Source organism: Archocentrus centrarchus, chromosome 3 (assembly GCF_007364275.1).
Source record: "Archocentrus centrarchus isolate MPI-CPG fArcCen1 chromosome 3, fArcCen1, whole genome shotgun sequence".
NCBI classification, from domain to species: domain Eukaryota; kingdom Metazoa; phylum Chordata; class Actinopteri; order Cichliformes; family Cichlidae; genus Archocentrus; species Archocentrus centrarchus.
Window position 1 is genome coordinate 36,135,253 of NC_044348.1, and position 15,729 is coordinate 36,150,981.

The window sequence follows — 15,729 nt, forward strand, 5'->3', positions numbered from 1 at the left end:
GGAACAGTTTGGGGATGGCCCCTTCCTGTTCCAACATGACTGCACACCAGTGCACAAAGCAGCTCCATAAAGACATGGATGAGCCAGTTTGCTGTGGAAGAACTTGACTGGCCTGCACAGAGTCCTGACCTCAGCCTGATAGAACACCTTTGGAATGGATTAGAGCGGAGACTGTGAGCCAGGCCTTCTCTCCAACATCAGTGTCTGACCTCACAGATGTGCTTCTGGAAGAATGGTCAGAAATTCCCATAAACACTCCTAAACCTGTGGAAAGTCTTCCCAGAAGAGTTGAAGCTGTTATAGCTGCAAAGGGTGGGCCCACATCATATTAGACCCTCTGGATTAAGAATGGATGTTACTCAGGTTCATATGTGTGTGAAGGTGGACGTGTGAATACGTTAGTCAGTATAGTCTAACACTCACCTGTGGATTTGGAGAGACCTTACCTGCACCACAAGCTGTGGAGGAAGACAAAGTGTTGGTAAGCTGCATTTTAAGAACAGATAAACTCCAGCAGAAATTGACATTTTGACTTACAGTTTATTAAAAAAGTAAACTTGGTGACTAACCAGTCTGGATACTTTAGACCAGAGGCAGACTGAAACAAAAAGATGGCAGGAATCTGATTACACCCCAAACAATGACTGTTCATACAAACCAGCAGGCAGCTAGTTTTAGATACAGACAGTAGCTGTTACTATCAGCAGGTGTGTGTTTTGTCTTTTTTAAAGGAAAAGCAATTTGAACAAAGATCCAGAAACATGGCCATCTTCACCGGGTTTGAGCTTTTAAGAGATTTAAGAGAGGCTGAGGCCAAGTGAAAAGTGACTAATCAGAAGCTGACATCATGTTATTAGTGCACATTTTAAAGCAGCATCTCTGATTACAGGGGTAAACATCAGTGAAGGCCTCGCTAAAAACAAACCCTAAAACAAGAAAGAATGGGAAGCAGCTGCACAAAACTACAGCAATACCTGTCCTCAGTTCCCAAATGTTTACAGACTGTTGTTAAAGGAAGAATAGAAACGTGCAATGAACAGTGAAATTTCTCAGTTTTAGTTGATGTCTGAACCTTTTTCTATTAAATATAGGGTTTAAATTATTAATGACAAATCATTACAATCCATTTGAATTCCATTTTACACACAGCATCTTAACTTTGTTTGGGAACAGCATGAGTCAGACACTTTTAATCTGTCAAATATGAAAAATATTGGAAGTTTAGAGAGAACAGCAGTGCCAGGGTTCAGCTTTCCCAACAGATTTCATGTCTTTCTGTTTCATCTGTGTCACAATGACACAATGGCTCTTTCTACACACTTTAACAGACAAACATAAACACTATATTAAAAATTATATTATTTTATTGAATAGGCAGAGAGGATTTAACATCTGGTCACTTTAAGGGTCACTTGATTTTATTGAATTGAGCCTCAACTTTTTACAGTGTTAGTGTGCCACTTGTTCAATAAAATGTAAAAAACAGAAACCAGAAAATCCTGATGTTCATTGCAGGAAGATGATGATCAGCGTCACGATGATCTAACCCCAACAAACATTCTGAAATGTGTTAAAACAACCCCCCCCCCCCCCACCACCACCACGCAAACCAAACAAACAAAAATAAAATAAGGATTGACTGCTGCAGTTCCTTCCACTGCAGAGTCAATTCCTCAGTTTTGGTACAGGAAGCCACTTCTTTTTCTTTTTCCTTCTTCTTCTTCTATCTTTGCTCTTTCATCAGCTGTGCCTGAACTTGCTGCCTCATGGCGAGGGCTGTCATGGCACAGCACAGCACGAGACAGGAGAAGGAAGCGCAGGCCAGCATGAGATGCTCTTCTCCAAACTCTCTGACCATCGCTGGCCGCCGCCACAGGAAGTCGTGGAACAGCGCCTCCTGCTGGGCCAGTGTGCAGAGTGACAGCAGGATGTGGAAGAGCTGGTGGCTGTGGCCGATAATGTCAAAGCGGCCAGGGGAAAAGCGCTCAGGTACAGCGCAAGAGAAGAAGAAGGCAGACAGTAGAAACAGCACCACCTGGTGGAAAATAACAGAAGCCCTTTAATATGTTTATTTTAAAGCCATTTCTTCAGTCTGCTGATTTCTTTGCTAACTTTTTTATATACTAAACACAAATAGTAACACAAAAATATGCAAATGAGAACAAATCAAACTCGTGGGGCCTCGCGACCCTGAACAGGATAAGCGGAAGCGAATGGATGGATGGAAACTCGTGGGGATCGAACTTTTCAGGCAGTGGCACCAAAGCTGTAGAATTCTCTTCCACTGTCTTTGCGCTGTACAGACTCCATTGACTTTTTTAAAAAGCAGCTGAAGACATTTTTATACAGACAAGCTTTTAATTAACTTGTTGTTTTATGCTGTATTCTGTTGCTTTATATTGTTATGATATGTTATACTTTCATTTTTGTCTTTTATTGCGAAGCACTTTGTGATTTTTATCTGTGAAAGTGCTATTTAAATACATTTTACTTACTTAATCTTTTTGACAATAAACTTGTGAAATATTGTAACTTGCATCTTTTGGACAATTTTTACCCAAAGTTATCCAGTCAAGTAAATAGGTCTTAAAAATAACCAGCAGATTGACCAATACTGAAAATAACTTAGTCCTAATAAATGCAGGATTAAAGCAGTAAATAATGGGACCCACCTGCAGGAAGTGCAGTGCTAGTGCAGGTCTGCTGGTCCAACTGGTCCAGCTGTGGGTGGCGAGGCGCTGGGCAACGGGGCTGATGTCCAGCAGGTAGGCCACACCCATCGGGATCAGCTGGCAGAGCTTCCTGTGGAGTGGGTACTGGCGGCGGAAATGAAGTTTTGCGTAGCAGCAGGTGGTGCACGAGAGCCAGGCAAGGAGGGCAGCAGCTGGGAGGAAGACCTGAGATCCAAAAACCTCATCAGAACATCTGAACATATTGAGGGATAGAAGACTCAAAAACAGCCATCCCATTCCATAATTCAATTATCCAATTCAATACAATTCAATTCAATTTTATTTATATAGCGCCAAATCACAACAAACTGTTGCCTCAAGGCGCTTTGTATTGTGGGTAAAGACCCTACAATAATACAGAGAAAACCCAACAGTCAAAACGACCCCCTATGAGCAGCACTTGGCGACAGTGGAAAGGAAAAACTCCCTTTTAACAGGAAGAAACCTCCAGCAGAACCAGGCTCAGGGAGGGGCAGTCATCTGCCGCGACCGGTTGGGCTGAGGGGAGAGAAAGACATGCTGTGGAAGAGAGCCAGAGATTAATATCAATTAATGATTAAATGCAGAGTGGAGTATAAACAAAGTAAATAAGGTGAATGAGAAACAGTGCATTATGTGAACCCCCCAGCAGACTAGGCCTATAGCAGCATAACTAAGGGATGGTTCAGGGTCACCTGATCCAGCCCTAACTATAAGCTTTATCATAAAGGAACGTTTTAAGCCTAATCTTAAAAATAGAGAGGGTGTCTGTCTCCCGAATCCAAGCTGGAAGCTGGTTCCACAGAAGAGGCGCCTGAAAGCTGAAGGCTCTGCCTCCCATTCTACTCTTAAGTATCCTAGGAACCACAAGTAAGCCAGCAGTCTGAGAGCGAAGTGCTCTGTTGGGGTGATATGGTACTATGAGGTCTTTGAGATAAGATGGTGCCTGATTATTCAAGACCTTGTATGTGAGGAGAAGGATTTTAAATTCTATTCTAGATTTAACAGGGAGCCAATGAAGAGAAGCCAATATGGGAGAAATCTGCTCTCTCTTTCTAGTCCCTGTCAGTACTCTAGCTGCAGCATTTTGGATCAGCTGAAGGCTTTTCAGGGAGCTTTTAGGACAGCCTGATAATAATGAATTACAATAATCCAGCCTAGAAGTAATAAATGCATGAATGAGCTTTTCAGCATCACTCTGAGAAAGGATGGTGTTGGCTCTCACTGCGGTATTGTATCACTTCCTGTTCCTGTTTCGGAGCACAGTGTTTTGCTGTCTGTTAGCTGTTATATCTGTATAACTCGATTTATCTGGATAATAACATATTTTAGTGTAATCTTAACCTACTTTAAATAGCATACTCTTTGCTGAATCACCTGTATTCACATTACTCACTTTATTTGTTTTTAGAAATTCGCTAGCTTAGCTCAGCTAGTAGCTTAGCCCTTAGCCGACTCACTACCAGCATGGCTTCTTCTCCTGTCTCTCCTGCACTTTCCTGCTCTGGGTGTCACATGTTTAGTTACTCCTCGGCCTCCTTTAGCAGTAACTGTACTTGTAATAAATGTAGTCTGTTTGTAGCTCTGGAGGCCAGGCTTTCTGAACTGGAGACTCGGCTCCGCACCCTGGAAAATCCTACATCTAGCCAGGCCCCTGTAGCGGGTGCGGACCATGGTAGCTTAGCCGCCGTTAGCTCCCCCCCAGCAGATCCCGAGCAGCAGGGAAAACAGGCCAGCTGGGTGACGGTGAGGAGGAAGCGTAGTCCTAAGCAGAAGCCCCGGGTACACCACCAACCTGTTCACGTCTCTAACCATTTTTCTCCACTCGGCGACACACCCGCCGAGGAACAAACTCTGGTTATTGGTGACTCTGTTTTGAGAAACGTGAAGCTAGAGACACCGGCAACCATAGTCAAATGTCTTCCAGGGGCCAGAGCAGGCGACATTCATGGAAATTTGAAACTGCTGGCTAAGGCTAATCGTAGATTTGGTAAGATCGTTATTCACGTCGGCAGTAATGACACCCGGTTACGCCAATCGGAGGTCACTAAAATTAATATTGACTCGGTGTGTAACTTTGCAAAAACGATGTCGGACTCTGTAGTTTTCTCTGGGCCCCTCTCCAATCAGACCAGGAGCGACATGTTTAGCCGCATGTTCTCCTTGAATCGCTGGCTGTCTGAGTGGTGTCCAAAAAATGACGTGGGCTTCATAGATAACTGGCAAAGTTTCTGGTGAAAACCTGGTCTTGTTAGGAGAGACGGCATCCATCCCACTTTGGATGGAGCAGCTCTCATTTCTAGAAATCTGGCCAAATTTATTAACCCTCCTAAAAACTGACTACCCAGGGTTGAGACCAGGAAGCAGAGTTGCAGTCTTACACGCCTCTCTGCAGCTTCTCTCCTACTGCCATCCCCCCAAAACCCCATCCCCATAGAGTCGGTGCCTGCTCCCAGACCACCAAAAACCAAAGCTAAAATCAGCAAAAAGCTATTTAAGCATAAAAATTCAAAAACAATAAATAATACAGCTTCATCAACTGCACCAAAAAATAAAACAATTAAATGTGGATTGTTAAACATTAGGTCTCTCTCTTCCAAGTCCCTATTAGTAAATGATTTAATAATTGATCAACGTATTGATTTATTCTGCCTTACAGAAATCTGGTTACAGCAGGATGAATATGTTAGTTTAAATGAATCAACACCCCCGAGTCACAGTAACTGTCAGAATGCTCGAAGCACAGGTCGAGGAGGAGGAGTAGCTGCAATCTTCAATTCCAGCTTATTAATTAATCAAAGACCCAGACAAAGTTTTCATTCTTTTGAAAGCCTGACTCTTAGTCTTGTCCATCCTAATTGGGAAAATCAAAAACCTGTTTTATTTGTTATTATCTATCGTCCACCTGGTCCTTACTCAGAGTTTCTGTCTGATTTCTCAGACTTTTTATCTGATTTAGTGCTCAGTTCAGATAAAATAATTATAGTGGGTGATTTTAACATCCATGTAGATGCTGAGAATGACAGCCTCAACACTGCATTTAATCTATTGTTAGATTCAATTGGCTTCTCTCAAAATGTAAAGGAGCCCACCCACCACTTTAATCATACTCTGGATCTTGTCCTGACATATGGCATAGAAACTGAAGACTTAACAGTATTCCCTGAAAGCCCCCTCCTGTCTGATCACTTCTTAGTAACATTTACATTTACTTTAATGGATTACACAGCAGTGGGGAATAAGTTTTATTACAGTAGAAGTCTTTCTGAAAGTGCTGTAACTAAGTTTAAGGATCTAATTCCTTCATTATTATGCTCTTCAGTGCCAACACAGTGCAGAGCAGCTACCTAAACTCTGCTCCCAGTGAGGTCGATTATCTCGTCAATAGTTTTACATCCTCACTGCGTATAACCTTGGATACTGTGGCTCCTCTGAAAAGGAAAGCTTCAAATCAGAAGTGCCTGACTCCGTGGTATAATTCACAAACGCACAGCTTAAAGCAGATAACCCGAAAGCTGGAGAGGGAATGGCGTCTCACTAAATTAGAAGATGCTCATTTAGCCTGGAAAAAGAGTTTGTTGCTCTATAAAAAAGCCCTCCGTAAAGCTAGGACATCTTACTATTCATCATTAATTGAAGAGAATAAGAACAACCCCAGGTTTCTTTTCAGCACTGTAGCCAGGCTGACAAAGAGTCAGAGCTCTGTAGAGCCGAGTATTCCTTTCACGTTAACTAGTAGTGACTTCATGGATTTCTTTACAAATAAAATTTTAGACATTCGAGAAAAAATTATTCATAACCATCTCAAAGATTATTCTTCATGTTCGGCTGCTTTCAGCACTGCTGGTATTTGTTTAGACTCTTTTGCTCCAGTTGATCTTTCAGAGTTAACTTCAATAGTTACTTCCTCCAAACCAGCAACATGTTTATTAGATCCCATTCCTACTAGACTGTTCAAAGAAGTCTTTCCAATTATTGATGCTTCAATCTTAAAAATGATCAATCAGTCTTTATTAGTTGGCTATGTACCACAGACCTTCAAGGTGGCTGTAATTAAACCTCTACTTAAAAAGCCATCACTTGACCCAGCTGTCTTAGCTAATTATAGGCCAATCTCCAACCTTCCTTTTCTCTCAAAGATTCTTGAAAGAGTAGTTGTAAAACAGCTAACTGATCATCTGCAGAGGAACGGTTTATTTGAAGAGTTTCAGTCAGGTTTCAGAATTCATCACAGTACAGAAACAGCATTAGTGAAGGTTACAAATGATCTTCTTAGAGCCTCTGACAGTGGACTCATCTCTGTTCTTGTCCTGTTGGACCTCAGTGCAGCTTTTGATACTGTTGACCATAACATTTTATTACAGAGATTAGAGCTTGCTATAGGTATTAAAGGTACTGCACTGCAGTGGTTTGAATCATATTTATCTCATAGACTCCAATTTGTTCATGTAAATGGGGAGTCTTCTTCACACACTAAGGTTAATTATGGAGTTCCACAGGGTTCTGTGCTAGGACCAATTTTATTTACATTATACATGCTTCCCTTAGGCAGTATTATTAGAAAGCACTGCATCAATTTTCATTGTTATGCAGATGATACTCAGCTTTACCTATCAATGAAGCCAGATGACACACATCAATTAGTTAAACTGCAGGAATGTCTTAAAGATATTAAGGCCTGGATGACCTCTAATTTCCTGCTTCTAAATTCAGATAAAACTGAAATTCTTGTTCTTGGCCCCACAAATCTTAGAAACATGGTGTCTAACCAGATACTTACTCTGGATGGCATTACTTTGGCCTCCAGTAACACTGTGAGAAATCTTGGAGTCATTTTTGACCAGGATATGTCCTTCAATGCACATATTAAACAAATATGTAGGACCGCTTTTTTGCATTTGCGCAATATTTCTAAAATTAGAAACATCCTTTCTCAGAGTGATGCTGAAAAGCTAATTCATGCATTTATTACTTCTAGGCTGGATTATTGTAATTCATTATTATCAGGCTGTCCTAAAAGCTTTCTGAAAAGCCTTCAGCTGATCCAAAATGCTGCAGCTAGAGTACTGACAGGGACTAGAAAGAGAGAGCATATTTCTCCCATATTGGCTTCTCTTCATTGGCTCCCTGTTAAATCTAGAATAGAATTTAAAATTCTTCTCCTCACATACAAGGTCTTGAATAATCAGGCACCATCTTATCTCAAAGACCTCATAGTACCATATCACCCCAACAGAGCACTTCGCTCTCAGACTGCTGGCTTACTTGTGGTTCCTAGGATACTTAGAGTAGAATGGGAGGCAGAGCCTTCAGCTTTCAGGCGCCTCTTCTGTGGAACCAGCTTCCAGCTTGGATTCGGGAGACAGACACCCTCTCTATTTTTAAGATTAGGCTTAAAACTTTCCTTTATGATAAAGCTTATAGTTAGGGCTGGATCAGGTGACCCTGAACCATCCCTTAGTTATGCTGCTATAGGCCTAGTCTGCTGGGGGGTTCACATAATGCACTGTTTCTCATTCACCTTATTTACTTTGTTTATACTCCACTCTGCATTTAATCATTAATTGATATTAATCTCTGGCTCTCTTCCACAGCATGTCTTTCTCTCCCCTCAGCCCAACCGGTCGCGGCAGATGACTGCCCCGCCCGGCGCCTGGTTCTGCTGGAGGTTTCTTCCTGTTAAAAGGGAGTTTTTCCTTTCCACTGTCGCCAAGTGCTTGCTCATAGGGGGTCGTTTTGACTGTTGGGTTTTCTCTGTATTATTGTAGGGTCTTTACCCACAATACAAAGCGCCTTGAGGCGACAGTTTGTTGTGATTTGGCGCTATATAAATAAAATTGAATTGAATTGAATTGAATTGAGAACAAGAATTTCAGTTTTATCTGAATTTAGAAGCAGGAAATTAGAGGTCATCCAGGCCTTAATGTCTTTAAGACATTCCTGCAGTTTAATTAATTGATGTGTGCCATCTGGCTTCATTGATAGGTAAAGCTGAGTATCATCTGCATAACAATGAAAATTGATGCAGTGTTTTCTAATAATACTGCCTAAGGGAAGCATGTATAATGTAAATAAAATTGGTCCTAGCACAGAACCCTGTGGAACTCCATAATTAACCTTAGTGTGTGAAGAAGACTCCCCATTTACATGAACAAATTGGAGTCTATGAGATAAATATGATTCAAACCACTGCAGTGCAGTACCTTTAATACCTATAGCAAGCTCTAATCTCTGTAATAAAATGTTATGGTCAACAGTATCAAAAGCTGCACTGAGGTCCAACAGGACAAGAACAGAGATGAGTCCACTGTCAGAGGCTCTAAGAAGATCATTTGTAACCTTCACTAATGCTGTTTCTGTACTGTGATGAATTCTGAAACCTGACTGAAACTCTTCAAATAAACCGTTCCTCTGCAGATGATCAGTTAGCTGTTTTACAACTACTCTTTCAAGAATCTTTGAGAGAAAAGGAAGGTTGGAGATTGGCCTATAATTAGCTAAGACAGCTGGGTCAAGTGATGGCTTTTTAAGCAGAGGTTTAATTACAGCCACCTTGAAGGTCTGTGGTACACAGCCAACTAATAAAGACTGATTGATCATTTTTAAGATTGAAGCATCAATAATTGGAAAGACTTCTTTGAACAGTCTAGTAGGAATGGGATCTAATAAACATGTTGCTGGTTTGGAGGAAGTAACTATTGAAGTTAACTCAGAAAGATCAACTGGAGCAAAAGAGTCTAAACAAATACCAGCAGTGCTGAAAGCAGCCGAACATGAAGAATAATCTTTGAGATGGTTATGAATATTTTTTTCTCGAATGTCTAAAATTTTATTTGTAAAGAAATCCATGAAGTCACTACTAGTTAACGTGAAAGGAATACTCGGCTCTACAGAGCTCTGACTCTTTGTCAGCCTGGCTACAGTGCTGAAAAGAAACCTGGGGTTGTTCTTATTTTCTTCAATTAATGATGAATAGTAAGATGTCCTAGCTTTACGGAGGGCTTTTTTATAGAGCAACAAACTCTTTTTCCAGGCTAAATGAGCATCTTCTAATTTAGTGAGACGCCATTCCCTCTCCAGCTTTCGGGTTATCTGCTTTAAGCTGTGCGTTTGTGAATTATACCACGGAGTCAGGCACTTCTGATTTGAAGCTTTCCTTTTCAGAGGAGCCACAGTATCCAAAGTTATACGCAGTGAGGATGTAAAACTATTGACGAGATAATCAACCTCACTGGGAGCAGAGTTTAGGTAGCTGCTCTGCACTGTGTTGGCACTGAAGAGCATAACGATGAAGGAATTAGATCCTTAAACTTAGTTACAGCACTTTCAGAAAGACTTCTACTGTAATAAAACTTATTCCCCACTGCTGTGTAATCCATTAAAGTAAATGTAAATGTTACTAAGAAGTGATCAGACAGGAGGGGGCTTTCAGGGAATACTGTTAAGTCTTCAGTTTCTATGCCATATGTCAGGACAAGATCCAGAGTATGATTAAAGTGGTGGGTGGGCTCCTTTACATTTTGAGAGAAGCCAATTGAATCTAACAATAGATTAAATGCAGTGTTGAGGCTGTCATTCTCAGCATCTACATGGATGTTAAAATCACCCACTATAATTATTTTATCTGAACTGAGCACTAAATCAGATAAAAAGTCTGAGAAATCAGACAGAAACTCTGAGTAAGGACCAGGTGGACGATAGATAATAACAAATAAAACATGTTTTTGATTTTCCCAATTAGGATGGACAAGACTAAGAGTCAGGCTTTCAAAAGAATGAAAACTTTGTCTGGGTCTTTGATTAATTAATAAGCTGGAATTGAAGATTGCAGCTACTCCTCCTCCTCGACCTGTGCTTCGAGCATTCTGACAGTTACTGTGACTCGGGGGTGTTGATTCATTTAAACTAACATATTCATCCTGCTGTAACCAGGATTTCTGTAAGGCAGAATAAATCAATACGTTGATCAATTATTAAATCATTTACTAATAGGGACTTGGAAGAGAGAGACCTAATGTTTAACAATCCACATTTAATTGTTTTATTCTTTGGTGCAGTTGATGAAGCTGTATTATTTATTGTTTTTGAATTTTTATGCTTAAATAGCTTTTTGCTGATTTTAGCTTTGGTTTTTGGTGGTCTGGGAGCAGGCACCGACTCTATGGGGATGGGGTTTTGGGGGGATGGCAGGAGGAGAGAAGCTGCAGAGAGGCGTGTAAGACTGCAACTCTGCTTCCTGGTCTCAACCCTGGGTAGTCAGTTTTTAGGAGGGTTAATAAATTTGGCCAGATTTCTAGAAATGAGAGCTGCTCCATCCAAAGTGGGATGGATGCCGTCTCTCCTAACAAGACCAGGTTTTCACCAGAAACTTTGCCAGTTATCTATGAAGCCCACGTCATTTTTTGGACACCACTCAGACAGCCAGCGATTCAAGGAGAACATGCGGCTAAACATGTCGCTCCTGGTCTGATTGGGGAGGGGCCCAGAGAAAACTACAGAGTCCGACATCGTTTTTGCAAAGTTACTTACGAGTCAGTATTAATTTTAGTGACCTCCGATTGGCGTAACCGGGTGTCATTACTGCCGACGTGAATAACGATCTTACCAAATCTACGATTAGCCTTAGCCAGCAGTTTCAAATTTCCATGAATGTCGCCTGCTCTGGCCCCTGGAAGACATTTGACTATGGTCGCCGGTGTCTCTAGCTTCACGTTTCTCAAAACAGAGTCACCAATAACCAGAGTTTGTTCCTCGGCGGGTGTGTCGCCGAGTGGAGAAAAACGGTTAGAGACGTGAACAGGTTGGTGGTGTACCCGGGGCTTCTGCTTAGGACTACGCTTCCTCCTCACCGTCACCCAGCTGGCCTGTTTTCCCTGCTGCTTGGGATCTGCTGGGGGGGAGCTAACGGCGGCTAAGCTACCATGGTCCGCACCCGCTACAGGGGCCTGGCTAGATGTAGGATTTTCCAGGGTGCGGAGCCGAGTCTCCAGTTCAGAAAGCCTGGCCTCCAGAGCTACAAACAGACTACATTTATTACAAGTACAGTTACTGCTAAAGGAGGCCGAGGAGTAACTAAACATGTAATACCCAGAGCAGGAAAGTGCAGGAGAAGAAGCCATGCTGGTAGTGAGTCGGCTAAGGGCTAAGCTACTAGCCGAGCTAAGCTAGCGAATTTCTAAAAACAAATAAAGTGAGTAATGTGAATACAGGTGATTCAGCAAAGAGTATGCTATTTAAAGTAGGTGAAGATTACACTAAAATATGTTATTATCCAGATAAATCGAGTTATACAGATATAACAGCTAACAGACAGCAAAACACTGTGCTCCGAAACAGGAACAGGAAGTGATACAATACCGCAGTGAGAGCCAACACCAAGGTGTCCACAAAGTATTCATCATCCAGCCTGCACCATGTTTATCCCTCCAACAGTCACACTATCCAATTATCTAATCCTTACACTATCCAATATCCAACTGTCACACCAGTCAGCCATCTAATATCCAATCATTCAACTGTGTAATTGTCACAATATGCATCCATCCAACCATCACAATGTCCAACCACCAATCATCCAGTATTTGAAATACCCAAACATACAACTGTCAGACAATCCAACATGTAACATCCAAACTATCCAACTCCCTGCCTCCACCCAAAAAAGGCAGCAAAATAATTCAATTTTCCACCACCTGAAAACCACCAAGCCATCCAACTAACCAACCTCCAACCATAAAGCAGCAGTCCAGACATCCAACAGCCATCAAAGATTAAACCATCCAACTGTTCAACACGTGACAACAAACCTCTCCAACCATGCTTTGTCTCCAGGTGGTGCCAGAGCTGTACAGGCAGAGAGCTAAAGCACAGCCATACTGGTAGATGGCCACGCCCACATAGTCCAGGAAGAAGAGCGAGTAATGGGCCAGCTCTGAGTGGGACTGCAGCAGGTGAGCAGCAGCACTGCAGGATGTGACACTATGTTAGTTAAAGCTGCACTATATAATATGTTTATATTAAACTTCAAACATCATTATACACCAGATGTCAGTAAAGACAATGCTTGAGACATATTTTGACTGTTGTGTCATTATTTAATCTTTCTGTGGTTTGAAATCTTTATTTAGGAACAGCTTATTGGATTAAAGGAAGTTTTGTTTTTGTTTGGTTTGCTCGCTGATTGTTGTTGAACAGAAAATTAATTGCTCACCTGCAGCTGAGGTATGTGACAGCAGAGAGAGCATAGAGGACCAGAGGTAGCGAGGAGATGTCTACAGAAAACCCCTGACCTTCAGGATCCTGCAGTCGAAAACCCAGGACTCCCTGAAGAGGTCAAAGGTCAGACAGTGGAGGTCAAACAGTATGTCATCATGCAGCAGAAGATCAGTGCATCTCTAAGTGTCGCACCCCTCCTCGCAGGATGGTGAACACCATGAACCTGAGCGCCACGCAGATGGCAGCCAACAGGTGGCTCCATACGTTCAGAGTCTCGTTGTGGATCTGGAACAGGCTGAGGGCGTAACACCGCCACGGCAGGCCTGTGGGACGGTACCCCGTCAAGATGAAGCGCTCCCGAAACAGAGGGAGAACATCCACATCTCGGATGGTGGGAGGGAGTGAGGGGAGGAAGCGGTGCAGCGGTGAAAGGAAGTTAAGGCACAGCGAGGGATGGGCAAATGACACCTGACGCATGATGGGGGATGAGCCTGCTGGATGAAGATGAAATGATAAGAAAAATTCTTATAATCTTGATGTCAGGTGGTAGCACAGGTGACCTTGATCTGCCTGAGGGTGGGAGGCAGGTTTAACTACATGTTTGTAAAAGTAATTAATTACTGCTCCTGTCTGATGACCGTTGACTGTATCAAGTGAACATGAATTTACATTTAATGTACATTAAATTAGACATTTCTGTAAAAATACAGAAAACTTTGCACTAATGCAGATTCATACAGTTATGCTGATGGCTCTGAGGAAAATCATTACCAGAACTCTACTGTACAGTCTTACTGTGCAGTATATTTTTTAGTATTTTTTAGTGACAAAACACAGACAAGAAGCTCAATTTAAAGTGAGATCCATCGGGCCCTACCCAGGATTAAGAAAAAAGATACTGGCAAGCAAAATGCTGACAGTATAAAATAGCAAAGCTTATATTCCAAACAACACATCAGTATAATATTTTTATTTCTTGTAGATTACAAACTGTAAAATAACAGTTAAGTGTTGGGAAATGTGGTTTTACTTTACTGTAACATAATAGGGAAACCCTGAATATGCCATTAAAATCCTTAAACAACAAACAAACAAACAATGAATTCATTTACATGAAAAATAAAGAAATGTACAATTAGGTGTCAAACAGGTGAAGGTCAAACTAGTCTAACAGTTCTGATTACAGCTTCAAGTTAAAGATGCTTCAGACTGGATTATCAGACCTCAATGGTAAAATAATCGAGTTTCTTTCAAAACACTAAAAAGGTCAGAGGTCACAGCATCTGAAGGACAAAAAGGAAATCAAACCTACCTGAATTATTTCTCTGTTGGATGTGAGCTGCTGCTACACTGCACCACTCATTTTCTACTCTCTTCTTTGTTTTTCTCTCCGGGTCATTGGACCTGTTGTCAGCGAGTTTGACCTGCTGCGTGCGCGTGCTCGCTCTCACACACACACACACACACACACACACACACACACACACACACACACACACACACACACACACCGAGTTTACCCTACAATGTGGTCTTGTTTTCAGCTAATTAGAGCTGATTTCAGTCTGAACGAGTTTTTCTCTGCAGAGGATTTCAGGCATCATGAGACTCAGCACTAATGCACAATTCACTGCAGCGTGCATGCCAGTATGCCACCAAATCCAGCACACGGGAATGTCTCGCTCATTTTTTGTTCTCTAAACACGTCAGATTATTAAAAGGTCAGGAACATTTCTAATATGTCAGATGCACACTATCTAACATTCACACTCATTCATACTCTGACAGTTGCATCAGAGGGCTACTTAGGGTTCAATATCTTGCCCAAGGATACTTTGGCATGCAGACTGGAGCAGCCAGGAATCGAACCACCAAACTTCCAATTAGTAGATGACCTGTTCTACCTCCTGAGCCACAGCCACCCCTGATGGATGGTGAGGGAACTACACATCCATGACTACATGTTTAATCTATTTAATTTGTTTGATTTCATTCATATTCCATCAATCAAAGACCTAGACTGGGCCTCAGGTACCTTAGGTTACTTCATATTGCAGACGACAATGTGGTCAACACACAAAAAAGAGAATAACTTTGAGGAACATCGAATTAACAGGAGCACCTACAGGACACATGAGGATTGAGGTACCTCTCAGCAAGCAGGAAAGCTGGGAGAGCTGAGCTCATATTTATCAAGTTGAGTACATGATGAAAGCGTTCATCGGTGTAAACCCCAATTCAAAGAACACTCTCAGGATTAATAGGACTTTTCAGGCTCTGCTTCCATATAGCAGTTCAATTCAATTTATTTATTTAGGCTTATTGTAGGTTGTCCTGTCTCTCAAACAAACTTTCCCGACCGGTCACAGCAGATGACCCCCCCTCCCTGAGCCTGGTTCTGATGGAGGTTTCTTCCTGTTAAAAGGAGTTTTTCCTTCCCACTGTCACCAAGTGCTGCTCATAAGGGGTCGTTTTGACTGTTGGGTTTCCTCTGTAATTATTGTAGGGTCTTTACCTACAATATAAAGCACCTTGAGGTGACTGTTTGAAGTGATTTGGAGCTATATAAATAAAATTGAATTGAATTAAATATTTGTGCTTAGAAAATCAGATCTATGATCATTTTTACTCAACTTAGTTTCTATTTGTTTCTGTGTGTTTTGCTGTATGTCAGTATGTCTTTTTTATGCACAGAGACTATAGGTGTAATGTAGCAGTTTTACTCAAATCTGGCACGTTTATGTGTCATATTTTTAGATTTATAGCGGTGTGCATTTAACATGCACTGTCCCTGTTAAATAAA

General features: G+C 41.7%; 1 protein-coding gene across 1 annotated transcript; it reads right to left on the reverse strand.

Annotated features, from left to right (window-relative positions):
- Positions 1 to 1,678: 1,678 nt before the first annotated feature.
- LOC115777854 (membrane progestin receptor beta-like) lies at positions 1,679 to 14,275 on the reverse strand. Its single transcript, XM_030725861.1, has 6 exons — positions 14,239 to 14,275; positions 13,119 to 13,417; positions 12,922 to 13,034; positions 12,518 to 12,674; positions 2,673 to 2,897; positions 1,679 to 2,035 (listed from the first exon to the last, which is right to left on the reverse strand). Exons 2-6 carry the CDS (start codon positions 13,401 to 13,403, stop codon positions 1,724 to 1,726), a joined length of 1,092 nt encoding a protein of 363 aa, XP_030581721.1. The 5' UTR covers positions 13,404 to 13,417; positions 14,239 to 14,275; the 3' UTR covers positions 1,679 to 1,723.
- Between the last annotated feature and the right edge of the window lie 1,454 nt (positions 14,276 to 15,729).